The 15276-nt window shown below is 38.8% G+C and overlaps 3 protein-coding genes across 3 annotated transcripts in view; 1 reads left to right on the top strand and 2 right to left on the bottom strand.

The window, feature by feature from the left end:
• LOC134006179 (zinc finger protein 208-like) overlaps positions 1 to 15276 on the top strand; it is a 1001836-nt gene that overhangs the window by 122575 nt on the left and 863985 nt on the right. The gene's annotated exons all lie outside the window — the stretch shown is intronic.
• LOC134006195 (tripartite motif-containing protein 16-like) lies at positions 2120 to 3875 on the bottom strand. The gene has a single exon (XM_062445281.1). The coding sequence runs from the start codon at positions 3866 to 3868 to the stop codon at positions 2246 to 2248; it is 1623 nt and encodes a 540-aa protein (XP_062301265.1). The 5' UTR covers positions 3869 to 3875; the 3' UTR covers positions 2120 to 2245.
• Positions 6812 to 8437, bottom strand: LOC134006193 (tripartite motif-containing protein 16-like). The gene has a single exon (XM_062445280.1). The coding sequence runs from the start codon at positions 8435 to 8437 to the stop codon at positions 6812 to 6814; it is 1626 nt and encodes a 541-aa protein (XP_062301264.1).

The following is a 15276-nucleotide window of genomic DNA, read 5'->3' as shown; positions in this document are numbered from 1 at the left end:
AAAGTTTACTAAAGCACTGAATAAACCATATGTTCGAAGTTTTATGGCTTATTCCAAGTCACAATATCCCAATCTTCATATTTTCAGTGCTTAATGAGCTCATTGTGTCTCAGTTAGAATGTAAAATATGAATCTTCAGTGTAACCAACTCTAGTCATGAGATAAACTGGAATCAAAAGTTGTATATTTGCATCTGAATTGAGATGAAAGAAAAGTTAAATGTGTCAAAACTAAAAAACTCTGGTAAAGAACAATTATCTAAAAGTGTTTTTTTCAGTAAATTTACTATCTCTGTAATTCTTAAAGGAAAAGGCTGAAATGTTATCTTAGTCCCAACAGCTGTTTAAATACAATAAATCAGACACAGCAGTTTGACATGATGCCACTGCATTAGTTTTATTTTCACAGTTGAATACATCTTATCTCAATACAAATCAGGGTTATTGTTATAGCAGTGATGATATATCATAGACTGTATATAAAAATGGACATAACATCCGTGACTTCACCCATTGGTTTGTGGACTGCTGTTTGGAAGCAAATAGTTTCGGATCCGGGCAGCGCCATCTTGAAAATTTCAGGTGCATGCCGGGTAAAAAGAAAACGAGGATTATACTTATATGGGCATCAGGAGGAGCATGAGGCGCCCTCCTGAACCTGTGAACCAATCAACCTGTCAATCACCACGTAGCCACGCCCTAATGCATACCCTGCTTTATCGTCACATATAAAATCAGGGAGGCCAAAATTTCACAAATGAACATCATACTGCATTGAAGAAGGCTTTAAACTAGCGATTGAGACCATAAACACATTTTGAAAACATTTACTGAGGTTAGAAATCAAGTGAGAAGTTGGTAAATTCTCCATTGACTTGTATAGAGACGGAACTCCTTTAGACACCAAAACGGTCGCCCCCTGGTGGCCTTTTGATAGAATGCAGTTCTAAATTACTTCCGCGTTGGCCTCATTTCAGAGTACTGGAACTCCCCGCCTGTGATATATACATACATGTTTCATATCAACACACATCACATTACAGATCATTGTTAGCATTAAAACACTGTTCTTCTCACGTCTCCTTCCTCTGTAATCCAGGACTAGTTTTAAGGGTTCCTACATTTTTAATCACCAAACAGCATTTAAAGTCTGGAAGATACAAGGATGTTACTTTCTATTAAGTCACTAGTATTTACCATCTTTCCTGTGGATACTGAATGCAGCACAAGACAGGAAACTGATAAGTCACTCTTGGTGCATTCAAGGAACCTTTGACATCTGTAATTCAGGAGTTGGCAGCTGAACTGCAACATTTTTAGTGCCACAAAATATCAAATTCAGATAAAATCTTAAGCAACGTTTATGTTTCTTATTTGTCTTCTGGGTTTAATTCTTTCTGCAATGATACAGCTCGCATGGTGCTTTGTTTAATCATCAGATGTCCGATTGTTCTCTAATGCATCAACAAGGAAGAAGTCCCTGTTCACAACTGCAGTGTGACATTAAGATAATATAACTTAGACAAAAATATTTATTTATTGTATATATTTATGAAATATTTTATTTCCAAATGTCAGCAAGTTTATTTTTATTGCATAGTAAACTAAAGTGAAACATGTATTTACCTGGAAGGAAGAAAGGTTATCCCTACAATGTCTGTATGATTCAAAGAATGAGACTGTTCACTCTCAAAAAGAAAAGTCTGAACAATGAGGCAGAGATGTATTCATTTATTATTTATTATTTATAAGAAAACATTAAAATGCACTGTATTTTTAACCAACATAATGGTTCCAACTACCAAATTTAACCAACATAAACACCAAAATCATGCCATTATACAAACAGTAATTCAAATGTATCAGGATGACTTAATCAGCAATTGTTTTAGCTGTCACCTGAAAATGATTAAACAGAGATGCAAAGATTGTAGAATATATTCAGTAAAATAATTACTATCACAGAAACCCTCAAACAACTATCACATATTAATAACCACAATGATCAAATATGCAAAAAAATATATTGTGTAAATGAAACTACTACTTTAATCATCATAGTATTGCTTTCAATCATCAATGGAAAACACATTTCTCTGTTATAGTAAATCTTGTTTTTTTGCTCCATAACACATCTGATGTTTCATTTTAATGTTTTCAAAGTCACAAATGTCAGGCTCTCAGGACAATGGTCATAAATCAGGTATACACATTAATTGTCCCTCAGCCTTATTATTCTACTCTGTCTACTTCAACTCACAAAACTCAGCAGTTTCTCCCATAGAGAAAAGAAGTCCAGCATAGAGAGGCTCAGTGAATGTGGTCTGGACTCTGTGGAGGAGAGTCATCGTATCAGAGATGCTGTAGAAGGCCAGAACACCTGCACTGTGATCCAGGTAGACTCCTGTTCTTGAGGACTGAGGGCCTGAGATGGCAGTTGAGATGTTGTTATGTCTTAATGTGTATCCAGTGCCACAACGTAAAGCCCAAGACTTATCATTGTATCCAAAAAAATGTTCATTAAAGTCCCCTGATCTATCAATACTCTTGTATGCAACTGCTACTCCAACGGTCCTGCTCCTCTCAACCTCCCAATAACAACGTCCAGTCAGTCCATCTTTACTCAGGACCTGTGCTATATGAATGAATCTGTCTGGATGTTCAGGATATGGTTTGTTTTTATAATTATGTGTTGCCTTTCTGTTCCTGTCTGATAAAACCAGATAGCTGTGTGCTGTGTTTGGATCCAACGTCATCTGACGTGAATATTGTAAGAACTCTGCTCTGGTCTTTGGTTCTGCTTGTGGCAATTTCTCACTAAGAATGACCTGCAGTTTATCTCTGACTGCTGAAACAGCTGCCATCAGGTCCTTAAAATACCACAAGTGATCAATGTTGGTTCTGGGAGAGCCTGCAGATCCACCAACACCTGACAGCGAGGGGTATTTTTGCAGAAACTGGATGTGATCCTCTGTGTGTGAGAGCTTCTCCAGTCTAGCATGTTTTGTCTTCAGCTGAGTGATCTCCTGCTGCAGCTTCTTCTGAACATCTTTGACGTGATTCACTTCAGTTTCCTGCTTGGATCTGATCTGCTGCTTCATATCTGAGCTTTTATTCTGGAGGAGACGGATCAACTCAGTGAAGATCGTTTCACTGTCCACCACTGCTTTATCAGCTGATTGATTGATGGCCTCCACCTCCTGTTGAAGCTCCTTCACAACTTTCTCTCTGTCTTGGATTCTCTGTTGGATATATTGCCGAGTTACGCTGAGCTCCTTCTGCTTCTCAGTCCTTTCTGCTGCAGCTGTGACTGTGTCGTGGCCTTTATGTTCATCCATGGAGCAAAGAATACAGATACACTGTTGATCAGTGCGGCAGAAAATCTTCATCACCTCATTGTGAAGAGAGCAGATGGTCTCCTGAAGTTTAGCAGAAGCGTCGACCAGGTTATGTTTTTTAAAAGCAGGAGAATCATAGTGAGGCTGAAGGTGTTGCTGACAGTAAGAAGCCAGACACACCAGACAGGATTTGAGGGCTTTCAGCTTCCTACCAGTGCAGACATCACAGGCTACATCTTCAGGTCCGGCATAGCAGTGATCAGCAGGAGCAGCTCCCAGTCCATTCTTCTTCAGGTCCTCCACTAACTCCGCTAACATGGTGTTTTTACCCATTTCAGGCCTCGGTATGAAAGTCTTTCGGCATTGAGGACAGCTGTAGATATTCTTCTTATCTTCTCCATCCCAGAAAGTTTTAATACAGTTCATGCAGTAGTTGTGTCCACAGGGAATAGTCACCGGATCCTTCAGTAGATCCAGACAGATCGAACAACAGAATTTCACTCTGTCTGCTTGATTTCCTTGCTGCGCCATTTCACCGGTAATGAGTCAAGAGTTTCACTTTTTCCAAAGCAAAGACCCTTTTCACACTGTTCTGCTATAACGTGGCTTGTCGGGTTTTGTGCTTCACCGCGTGTTGGTCAAAACCATCTCTAAACTTGCCGATCTGTTAAAGGGGCAGGAACCCGGAAATAAACAGTCGGAGCATGACTCTGTGAGAAGTGGGAGGGGTTCTCAGACTTTGCTGCATTCAAGGAAAAAGAGGCAGTTTGAACGCATTCATAGCTTTCATTCACTTTTGTTGCTGCAGTTTGTTCAGTTGTATTTTACAAGTTTACAGAACATGTCCTCAGTTGATATATTTACCTCCGATCATTACCTGAGATAATCCTGCGGATATGTGTAATTATATGTCCGATTATCTGAGATTGTTTTTCTTTTTTTTAATACTTTTTTGGGAGCCTGTAAATCATTCAGTCTCTGTCAGTGAGATTGGCTTCTCGTCCTGATCTATTAGGCTTTTTTTCATTCAAAGAAATGGAGCAGTTTTTGAACCTCGGCAGCTTTTCCGACACTCATTTACATCTTTAGGATCCGTCCACACCGAGAGAGATAACTATAAATGTATCGTTTTAAATATGTTTCTAATTCATGTTGGATGGCGGAGTCCACACCACAACTGTACTAATATAACGATAGAGGAGAACGATGTCACGAATCACTTTCAGAGCGATTTTATGAACGATAAAAACGCTGACTGTAAAAATCCTTATTTATTTATTATAATGCGGCTTTGCTCCTCTCTCACGCACCACGGGCTCACGCGCTGTAAACTGGAGCAGGATGACAGAGTAGAGAGGTCTTTATTATTACAAAGATGCTGTAGCTTTGTTCTCTATTATAATATTAAAAAAAAACAACAACAAAGTTAGCGGATCTTTGTAAGCAGATCTGTGCTCATACTGTGTGTCATTGCTTCAGCGGTGCACTTTTACACACCGCGTTTCAACATCTGCTGTGGGTCAGTTTGGTCTATAAATACTGAAACATCACAGCAACTAGTGTCTGAAATACTTCTGATCAACACTGAATCAGCACCAACCTCTGAACTCTTTTTCTTTCCTTGTTATTTCTCCGTATTACATACTACAGCAGCTCGTACTGGACACCGCTGTTTAAAGGTCATATTGTTCTCAGTGTGGACGCTCACATCGTTATAGTTATAGTTATAGTTATAGTTATTGTTCTCAGTGTGGACGGCCCTTTACAGACTGGATTCAACCACTGTGTTCAGCCATTCATTATACAACGTAACCTTTATATTCATATCTTTTTTGTCATCAGCAGTGTTAATGAGAAGTACTCTGATCCTTTATTTGTTGTAAGTAAAGTCACAAATACCACAATGGAAAAATATCAAACCAGTTAAACTAAAAAAAGGTTGAACTTTAGTATCAAACATATTCATAGTTAAGTACAATAGTGTCATTGTCAGGTGGGATCTCTAATGTAGAATGTAAAGTATGAATCTGCAGAGTAACCTATAACTTTAGCCTTTATGTAGTGGTTTAAGAAGAAGAATATCCCCCTCTGAAATTAACTGATGAATGAGTTGAAAGTCTAAAAAAAGTGGAACTACTGGATATATTGGAAGTACCAAATCCTTAAATGGTGCTAGACAAAATGTACTTACTGTAGTTTCATTGTAATCCACAATGAACAAGGTTAAAATTGTAAGTTTTTCCACTCAGTATTTTGTAGTCTAAAATGTGCATTGTTTGTTGTAAATGTCCCAATCAATAATTACTACACTCAAAATTTTTCTTAACATAATGTAATACAAATTGTATAAATGAACTCATGTAGACAGAGTTAACAATCACAGCAGGAAGACAACAGTAAGTCAGACACAGAGTAAAACGTTGCCCAGATGGTTCTTTTATTTTCACAGCTAAATACATTTTTTCATACAGATAAGTGTCTAGATTTTCTCCAAAAGCGTTCCCACAACTTGATTTCAACAAACACACATGTTTCATATGAATAAACATCACATTACATATCATTATTATCATTACAACATGTCCTCAAAACACTTTTGTTGTCATTTCTATTTCTAATTTCGTCAAAGACAATTTTTCCTATAATGATCTCCACATAGAAACACTGCTGAAATTTAATATACTTTTTTTTTTTGAATAGTCAGAGTTTCCTGCTTTATTTTTTAGTGACAAATTAGGAAGATTTAGCTATAAGGAGCTAATAAGTACAACAGCGTTGAAAGGTTATAGAGTTAAAAGATTTTAGTTGTCAAAGGTGCCACCTTTCAATCATTCAATGGAAAACGCTCTTCTCTGTCATTGTGACTCTTGTTTTCAGTTACTTTACATTAGGGCTGGGTATAGGTACTTTACATCTTAAGGTATCAACTGAAATAAATCAATAACAAGTAGTATCGACACATCTCCAGTCAAACGATACCTGCGATAGATCCTTTTTGCACCAAGAGCTAGAAAATATGACTATTTGTACGGACTTGCTCACAGCCAATCAACACAAGCGTTCTTCGATTTAATGCGACATGTGATTGGTCCACTGCCACAGCAGCTACAACCCATCTGTGGTGGTGAAGTCGTGTTTTAATGCTTCTACTCACATGATGGGTATCGAATGAAGTACTCGGTTGGTATCACAATCACTTTAAGGGTACTTGGATTTTTACTGGTGTCATAATTTTTTTAACGAGACCCAGCCCTACTTAACAGTCACCTCGTTTTTTTCCATCTTAAAAGTCACTAAGCATATTGTCGACCATTTTGTGAGTTATTACGTCTTACATTCTTTGTGTAATAAATTTTATGAACACCTCAGCTACAGCAATAAAATATCAACACTCCAGGATTGTGACATGAAGTACAATGGTCATAGATGACAGATAAACATTAACTGTCCCTCAGTCTTTTTATTCTGTTCCGTCTACTTGTACTTACAAACCTTTGCAGTGTGTCCATCAGAGCAAAGACAAAGTCCAACATAGAGAGGCTCAGTGAATGTGGTCTGGACTCTGTGGAGGAGAGTCATCGTATGAGAGATGCTGTAGAAGGCCAGAACACCTGCACTGTGATCCAGGTAGATTCCTATTTTTGAGGTCTGAGGGCCTGAGATGGCTGCTGAGATCTTGTTATGTCTGAATGTGTATCCAGTGTCACATCGTAAAGCCCAAGACTTATCATTGTATCCAAACGCATATGCATTAAAGTCCCCTGAACGACCAATACTGTTGTATGCAACTGCTACTCCAATGCTCCCGCTCCTCTCAACCTCCCAATAACAACGTCCAGTCAGTCCTTCGTTACTCAGGACCTGAGCTGCATGAAGGAATCTTTCTAGATGTTCAGGATATGGTTCATTTTTAACATTATATGTTATCTTTCTGTCCCTGTCTGATACAACCAGACAATTGTTAGCTGTGTTTGGATCCAGTGTGATCTGACATGAACTCTGTAAGAACTCAGCTCTTTTCTTCGGATCTGCTTGTGGCCATTTCTCACTAAGAATGGCCTGCAGATTATACCTGACCGCTGCCACAGATGCAGTCACGTGCTTAAAGTACCACAAGCGATTGATGTTGGTTCTGGGAGAGCCTGCAGATCCCTCACCACTTGACAGAAAGGGGTATTTTTGCAGAAACCGGGTGTGATCATCTGTGCATGAGAGCTTCTCCAGTTCAGAATCTTTCATCTTCAGCTGAGTGATCTCCTGCTGCAGCTTCTTCTGAAAGTCCTTGACGTGATTCACTTCAGTTTCTTGTTGGGATCTGATCTGCTGCTTCACTTCTGAGCTTCTTTTCTGGATGAGACGGATCAACTTAATGAAGATGTTCTCACTGTCCACCACTGCTTTATCAGCTGATTGATTGATGTCCTCCACCTCCTGTTGAAGCTCCTTCACAACTTTCTCTCTGTCTTGGATTTTCTGGCGGATATTTTGCCGACTTACGTTGAGATCCTTCTGCTTCTCAGTCCTTTCTACTGCAACTGAGATTGTGTCGTGGCCTTTATGTTCATCCATGGAGCAGAGAAAACAGATACACTGTTGATCAGTGCGGCAGAAAATCTTCATCACCTCATTGTGAAGAAAGCAGATGGTCTCCTGAAGTTTACCAGAAGCGTCGACCAGGTTATGTTTTTTAAAAGCAGGAGAATCATAGTGAGGCTGAAGGTGTTGCTGACAGTAAGAAGCCAGACACACCAGACAGGATTTGAGGGCTTTCAGCTTCGTCCCAGTGCAGAAATCACAGGCTACATCTGTAGGTCCGGCATAACAGTGATTAGCAGGAGCAGCTCCCAGTCCGGTATTCTTCAGCTCCTCCACTAACTCTGCTAACATGGTGTTTATCACCAGTTCAGGCCTTGATTTGAAAGTCTTTTGGCATTGAGGACAGCTGTGGATATTCTTCTTATCTTCTCCATCCCAGTGTATTTTAATACAGTTGATGCAGTAGTTGTGTCCACAGGGAATAGTGACCGGATCCTTCAGTAGATCCAGACACATCGAACAACAGAATTTCACCTTGTGTGCTTGATTTCCTTGCTGCGCCATTTCCCCTCTCAATGACGGTTAATGTCCCAACAGCTTCACTTTCCAGATAGCGAAGAAGCTCTGCGTAGCAAAAGTGTCACACACAGCTGAACCTCTGCTCCTTTTTCCACACTGATCTGCTTTAAAGTGGCTTGTCGGTTCTTGCACTTCACAGCATGTTGGTTACATCCATCTCTAAACGTGTTGATCTGTGATATGAGCAGGAACCAGTAAATATACCCATATTCATAATGGTAAAAGGAGTGGTTTGAACCTTGGCAACATTTATGGCCCTCATTCATTTTCAGTAAATTTGATTGGCAGTGTTCTCTGCCCCATAATAAAACCTTAATATGTAGTTTTGGACAATAGGGAGGATGGTAGAAGGCAAAAGGGTTGCCACACTGTTTTGCAATATAGTGTACTCAGTAAATTTGAGTGTTGCTGTGGAGTGAGGAAATCTACAATTTATACGTTTATCATGCTTTAAGATCAGCTGAAGGAGGAAAGAAAGAATTACAGATTGAAGGTAGAAAATGTAAGATGATATTAAACATAATATGATTTAATTCAGTTGTGTTTCATTGGTGTCATACCTTACCACAGAGATCTTTTTTAAAGCTGATGACATTTCACAGATTTATTTACTACTAAAGCACTCAAGTTTACTAAAGCGCTGAACAAACAGTCCTCAGTTTTGGTTAAGTGTAACCAACTCTAGCCATGTGATACTGGAAAAGAAACTGGAATAAGAAGTTGAATATTTACATCTGAATTGTGGTGAAAGAAAAGTAGAATGTGTCAAAACTAAAAAACTCTGGTAAAGAACAATTATCTAAAAGTGTTTGAGTAAATGTTCTATCACTGAAATTCTTGAAGGAAAAGCCTGAAACTTTAGCTTTATCCCAACAGCTGTTTAAATACAATAAGTCAGACACAGCAGGTCGACGTGATGCCACTGCATTAGTTTTATTTTCACAGTTGAATGCATCTTTTCTCAATACAAATCAGGGTTTTTGTTATCGCCAAATGCCCGCACCCTGATCCAAACAAACATACATGTTTCATATCAACACACATCACATTACAGATCATTGTTAGCATTAAAACATGTCTACAACATGTCTTCAAAACACTGTTTCTCTCACGTCTCCTTCTTCTTTAACCCAGGACTAGTTTTCCTAAAAGCATCTCACAGAGAGAAACACTCAAATATTAAACAGCTTATTAACGGTTATTTAGATTCTTAATATTCTTGAAATGTTGAAGTACAGAGCTCATCATTATTGAGGTTAAAGAGCTGTAAAGAAATGACACTTCTATGCTGCAATTATAAAATATTTTATAACTATAGCAGGTTCAATGTTCAGGAGTTCAAATTAAACATTAATGTTGTCCTTCCAGAAATTGGATTGTGTTCAAAATAATACATTTAAGAACCTTTATACTGTGAGGATCATGTTATTGAACCCATTATAAAATGATTCAACACAAATCATGTTTCAGCTGATTGAACTCAAACCCAAAGACTCCTTTTAGGAAAACCAGTCCAGTTTGTTTCAATATCTTAATTTGTCTACAGCACTTAATAAAAAAAAATCTGTTCCTGTCTAAAATGATGCATGATGTGGAATGATCACACATATATATATATACACACACAAACACACTGCATTGGCTAAAAACACACATAAAGGGCCAAGTAACCACAGCCACCAAGAGTCAAACTACTCTGAAATCAAATCAGTTACTTCACGTGTTTGAACTCGACTCAGCAACTGCACATAAGATTGTCTACAACAGTGGTCACCAACCCTGCTCCTAGAGCGCTACCGCCCTGCATGTTTTAGGTATCTTCCCACTCTAACACACCTGAATCTAATAATTAACTTATCAAGCCCTTTGACGAGCTTCAGCTGTTTGATAACGAGTTAATTATTAGATTCAGGTGTGTTAGAATGGGAAGACACCTAAAACATGCAGGGTGGTAGCTCTACAGGAGCAGGGTTGGAGACCTCTGCTCACCTGTGAGTTACTGTAGAGCTGCTTTAGTGTTAACACAGTTTGAGGGAATTAAAAATGTTTATTTGTTTCATCATGTGAAAGCTGTCAAAACTCAATGATTGTATTTTTCGGTAGACCTTTAACACACATAAACTTTGATAGTACTTAGAATTACAGATCAGTAAAGCAATAGTTTTTCATTGCTAGTGACGTGACAAAAGAAAACGTGACCTTTTAAAAACGTTCAGCTGTGATCCACACAGGATGTAGAGACAAAGATTAATCTTACGCACCTTTAAGTAATTGTCTTGTTCACCAAATTATGACTTGAGTGCATAAATTGATTAAAAGGAACCTTTGACATCTGTAATTCAGAGTCTGCAGCTGAACTGCAACATTTGTTAGTACCACAAAATATCAAACAGGTTCCTGATCGCAACTGTGTGCCATAATGATAATGTAACTTTGACTAAAAATAATCAATGATGTTTGTGATTAACTGAACAAAATTAGAATTGTCTGCAAGTTGATTTTCATTGCGTAAACTAAAGTGAAACATGTATTTGCCTGGAAGGAAGGAAATCAATCTAAAACCTTAAAAGGATTTAGAAAAATGTTACAAAATGGGGTAAAACCATCTTTACTCTCCTCCTCCCCTCCTGGCTCATTAGCTTCCTGTTTGCACTAAACTGTGCATCAGCTGGAGAGACAAAGCACTGACAGATAGCGTAACACATTAACACAAAAGTGATGTGAACTAAAAAGATTTCAGCTGCTCGTTGACCCTTGTGTGGCTGCACATCATCAACAGAAGGCTCCTTTTGGTTTGGTATAAAGCAAAGAGAAAAGAATTAAGACTACTGGGTTCATAGCAGGCATAGAAGGTCAAAGGTCAAAGCCACTGATTAAAGAGTTGGACTGCTGTTGCCGTTTTCACTGGTGGCCATGTCTTCTTTGTTACACATTTACCAGTTGGGTTTAGTGACCAACTGGAGCATTTGCAGAATGTTTCTGACAAAATCTTTAAGAAAAACTGATTTAAATCCTCTTGTTAATTCTTACGTTTGATCCAGGCGGGGAGTTCCGGTCCTCTGAAATGAGGCCAACGCGGAAGTAACTTAAAACTGCATTCTATCAAAAGGCCACCAGGGGGCGACCGTTTTGGTGTCAAAAGGACTTCCGTCTCTATACAAGTCAATGGAGAATTCACCAACTTCTCACTTGATTTCTAATTTCAGTAAACGTTTTCAAAATGTGTTTATGGTCTCAATCGCTAGTTTAAAGCCTTTTTCAATGCAGTATGATGTTCATTTGTGAAATTTTGGCCTCCCTGATTTTATATTTGACGATAAAGCAGGGTATGCATTAGGGCGTGGCTACGTTGTGATTGACAGGTTGATTGGTTCACAGGTTCAGGAGGGCGCCTCATGCTCCTCCTGATGCCCATATAAGTAGAATCCGTGTTTTTATTTTTCCAGCATGCACCTGAAATTTTCAAGATGGCGCTGATCAGATCCGATACTATTGGCTTCCGAGCAGCAGTCCACAAACCAATGGGTGACGTCACGGATGTTACGTCCATTTCTTATATACGGTCTATGGTTTGATCAGATAAGGAATATTTTGCTTTTGTGTTTTTTTTTCTTCAAAAATGCAAATGTACTGTACAGTACCAACAGTATCGCCAATGTAGTAGAGAGTCTGCGCTGCTGAAACAAATAAGAATCGAGCATCTGTTTGATTTTTCTATACATGATGCTGCAATTTGAGATAGTTAATTATGTAACTCAATCGAGACAACAGTCATCTGCAAACATCAGTCATTAAATCTGTGATGCTGAATATTCCGGTTGTTTTTTTAGTAAGCGACAAAAAGTATGGAGTCAAATGCTAAAACTCTGCACCATGGCCTCCACAGCACATCACCGCCAAACTCTTAATCAGTGGCCCCAACCAAAAGGTCAAGGCAATGGAAAGGTGGTGCTTAGTTCAAAGGTCATAACACTGCATCAGGTCAACACATTTATCCAGATGACAACTGACACTTCTTTTCAAGTAAAAAAAAAAAAAGACCCCCTTCTCTTTATGCACACACACACACACATACACACTGTATCTCATAGCTCCCATTTCCGCAATTTTAAGTTAAATTTCATTGTGGAAATTATTCACACACACTTATTTACACACAGACACACGTTTTCTTTCATTCTCAATGATTCTAATAACCAGTAACATCAACAGACAACATGATGGATGTGTGGATGGAGTGATATTATTGGTGGACGACCCACTATGTCATATCTTACAGACATGTGACCACATAAGGAAAGAGATCCGCCATTGTCCAGTCCTTTCTTTGTCGTTACACAACATTTGCTACCAGATCTATCAGGAAGCATCTGAACTCGACTTGAAGGTAAGAACTCTTTCATTACAGTTTGTCAACACCCTTCAGAAACATTGAATCTGTTTTTTCTCTTTTGTTTTTCATCTTTTCTTTTAAACTGACTCCTGAAAATGCATTTTAAAATGTGAAAATGTTTTCATATGAACTTTGAAAAATCTTTTTTTTTTAACTCAAGAAATGTTGCACTCTTTGGAAAAAACAAGGTTTTTTGGGGGTGCTGACTCATGTCTGTGATAAGATTATTTCTTTTCATTGTAGTATTTTTTTTTATTTCAAACTGCTACTGTTTTCCTACTTCACAACTGACTCACACAGACAGACATCAACAGACAGAGTTATTTACACTATTTACAACATATTTCATCCTCCGTAAAACTGCAGACAGGAGGAAAGGCAGGGAGCTGTGGTCTTGGACTGGAACGTGCCCTTTAGCTCAGTCATACTGCAGGTAGAAACCTGGGAAGGTTGTTAAACTTGTCCTAGAAATTAGCTTAAATGAGGTTTGGAAGTCGTCTCTCAGTTAATTTGAGATACAGTACGAAGCCTGGGCGATAGATGAAGGACTGGAGATTGTTTGATGATGGAAGTGAAAGACTGTGTAGATAAGGCTCTTTGTTTTGAGTTTTTATTTTTCAAAAACATCTTGGATTTTATATCACTCTGCTATTATCCATCTATTTACAGAAGTGTTGTCTGAAGAATTGGGTGCTGTAACTATTTCTTTGCGAACAACAGCCAGTAACAGTGACTTCCCACAGTCAGCAAAGATGCAGCACAGAAGTGTTTGGCAGATGGATAAAATGTTTCACGAAATAGTTACACAATCGATCTCCTTCTTAAATCCCAAATTGGAATTTCTACATTTCTGTTTGTGAACAGGTTTTTAAAAAAAAAGATAATTATTTAGCTTTTGGAGCTGCTGGTGGAAGATTTGACAGAGCCAGGCTAGCGGTTTCCCCACTGCTCCCAATCTTTATATGTATTTACCAAAATGCCAATCTATTCCTTTAAGCTGATTTGCTCCTTGTCAGAAACCAAGGTTTATCTCAGCAAAAAATCTGTAAAAAACAAAAAACAATGAGCCTTATGTGTTGAGACAATAAATGAAAGGGCTAAGATTTAGGCTATTAAGAAGAATTCATCAGCAGCGTAATCAGGCACAGTACTATATCTCCACAGATTGGTGGGCGCCAAGACGGAGAAATGGAAATCATCCTTCAGGCCAGCAGAAAGAGAGCCGGAGGTTAAAGGCAGGAGAAATGGGACATTTCCCAGAATAAATGGAAGACATCCTGGTCGCCAGGCGGCAGGGTCGACAGAGAAAATAATCCCTGTACCAGAGGGAATGTTCACAAATGAATCAGTTGTTTATGTCCTTAGCGAAAGTTGTTTGAGGCCTTTTGTTGGAGCCTCAAATTTGAAATGATGTCATTCAGACCAGAGGTAAGGGCCACTTCCACAAAATGGTCCAGGCCCACGAGACACTGGGAGATGAAACAGATTGGTCCATTAGCACCTTCATGGTGTCCCAGTGCCGATATGGTACATCTCCTTCAAGCAGCAGTGAGGCGACTTCATTACTGTCTAGCCAAAACAAAATAGGACTTCTCTTATAGAACAAAGTGTATTCAGTGGAGCTTATTAAAGAGGATGTAAATAATTTCCTATATTACAGCAGCAGTGGAAACACTTTGTAGTTTTCAGTAGATTTAATGCCAGATGTCCGAGACCAGAGGGGAGTTTCCAGAACATAAAATAGAAAAATATGATTAGGGAACCAGTTTGTATTCCAGTGGATGTCCTGTAGACCAGAAATTATTCCCAGTAGATGAAACAAGTCATACTGTAAACCAGTAGTGGGATCTGGTTTGTTGTAGTAGAAGCAACTGGACAGTTCTGGTCCAGCACTTACGACTTGTTGAGTTTCCAGTAGATGAAACTGGACACTTCTGGATCAACCAGTGAGGGACGTTGTTCAGTGTCTATCAGATGAACGGGGACAGGTTCTAGGCAAGGTTTTAGGGAACTTGTTTTGCTTCCAGTAGGTGAACTTGAAGGTATTCTAGACCAGAGCTAAGGGAACTGTATTTCAGTACAGCAAAAAGGATTTGTGTTCCAGTGAACATTTGTGTTTCGTGTCTAGGAGAAAAACCGGAATGGGTTCTAGACCAGAGGTGATGTAACTTGTTCAGTATCCAGTAGATGAAACTGGACGTCTTCTGGGACAGATGGGAGGTAACTCACTTAGTTTCCAATTAAAGAAACAGAAATGAATTCCAGACCATAGTTGAGGGAACTTGTTCTATATCCAGTTGATAAAACAGGACAAGTTCTAGACCAGAGGTGAGGGAACTTGTTTGGCTCCCAGTGGATGAAACAGGACTGGGTTAAGACCATATTTGAGGGAAATCATCTAGTTTTTTGTAGAAAAAACAGGAACAAGTTA

The sequence above is a fragment of the Scomber scombrus genome, chromosome 23 (genome assembly GCF_963691925.1).
Source record: "Scomber scombrus chromosome 23, fScoSco1.1, whole genome shotgun sequence".
In the NCBI taxonomy this organism is placed as follows: Eukaryota; Metazoa; Chordata; class Actinopteri; order Scombriformes; family Scombridae; genus Scomber; species Scomber scombrus.
The sequence above is the reverse complement of the archived record's forward strand: the minus strand, read 5'-3'. Positions and strand labels throughout refer to the sequence as shown.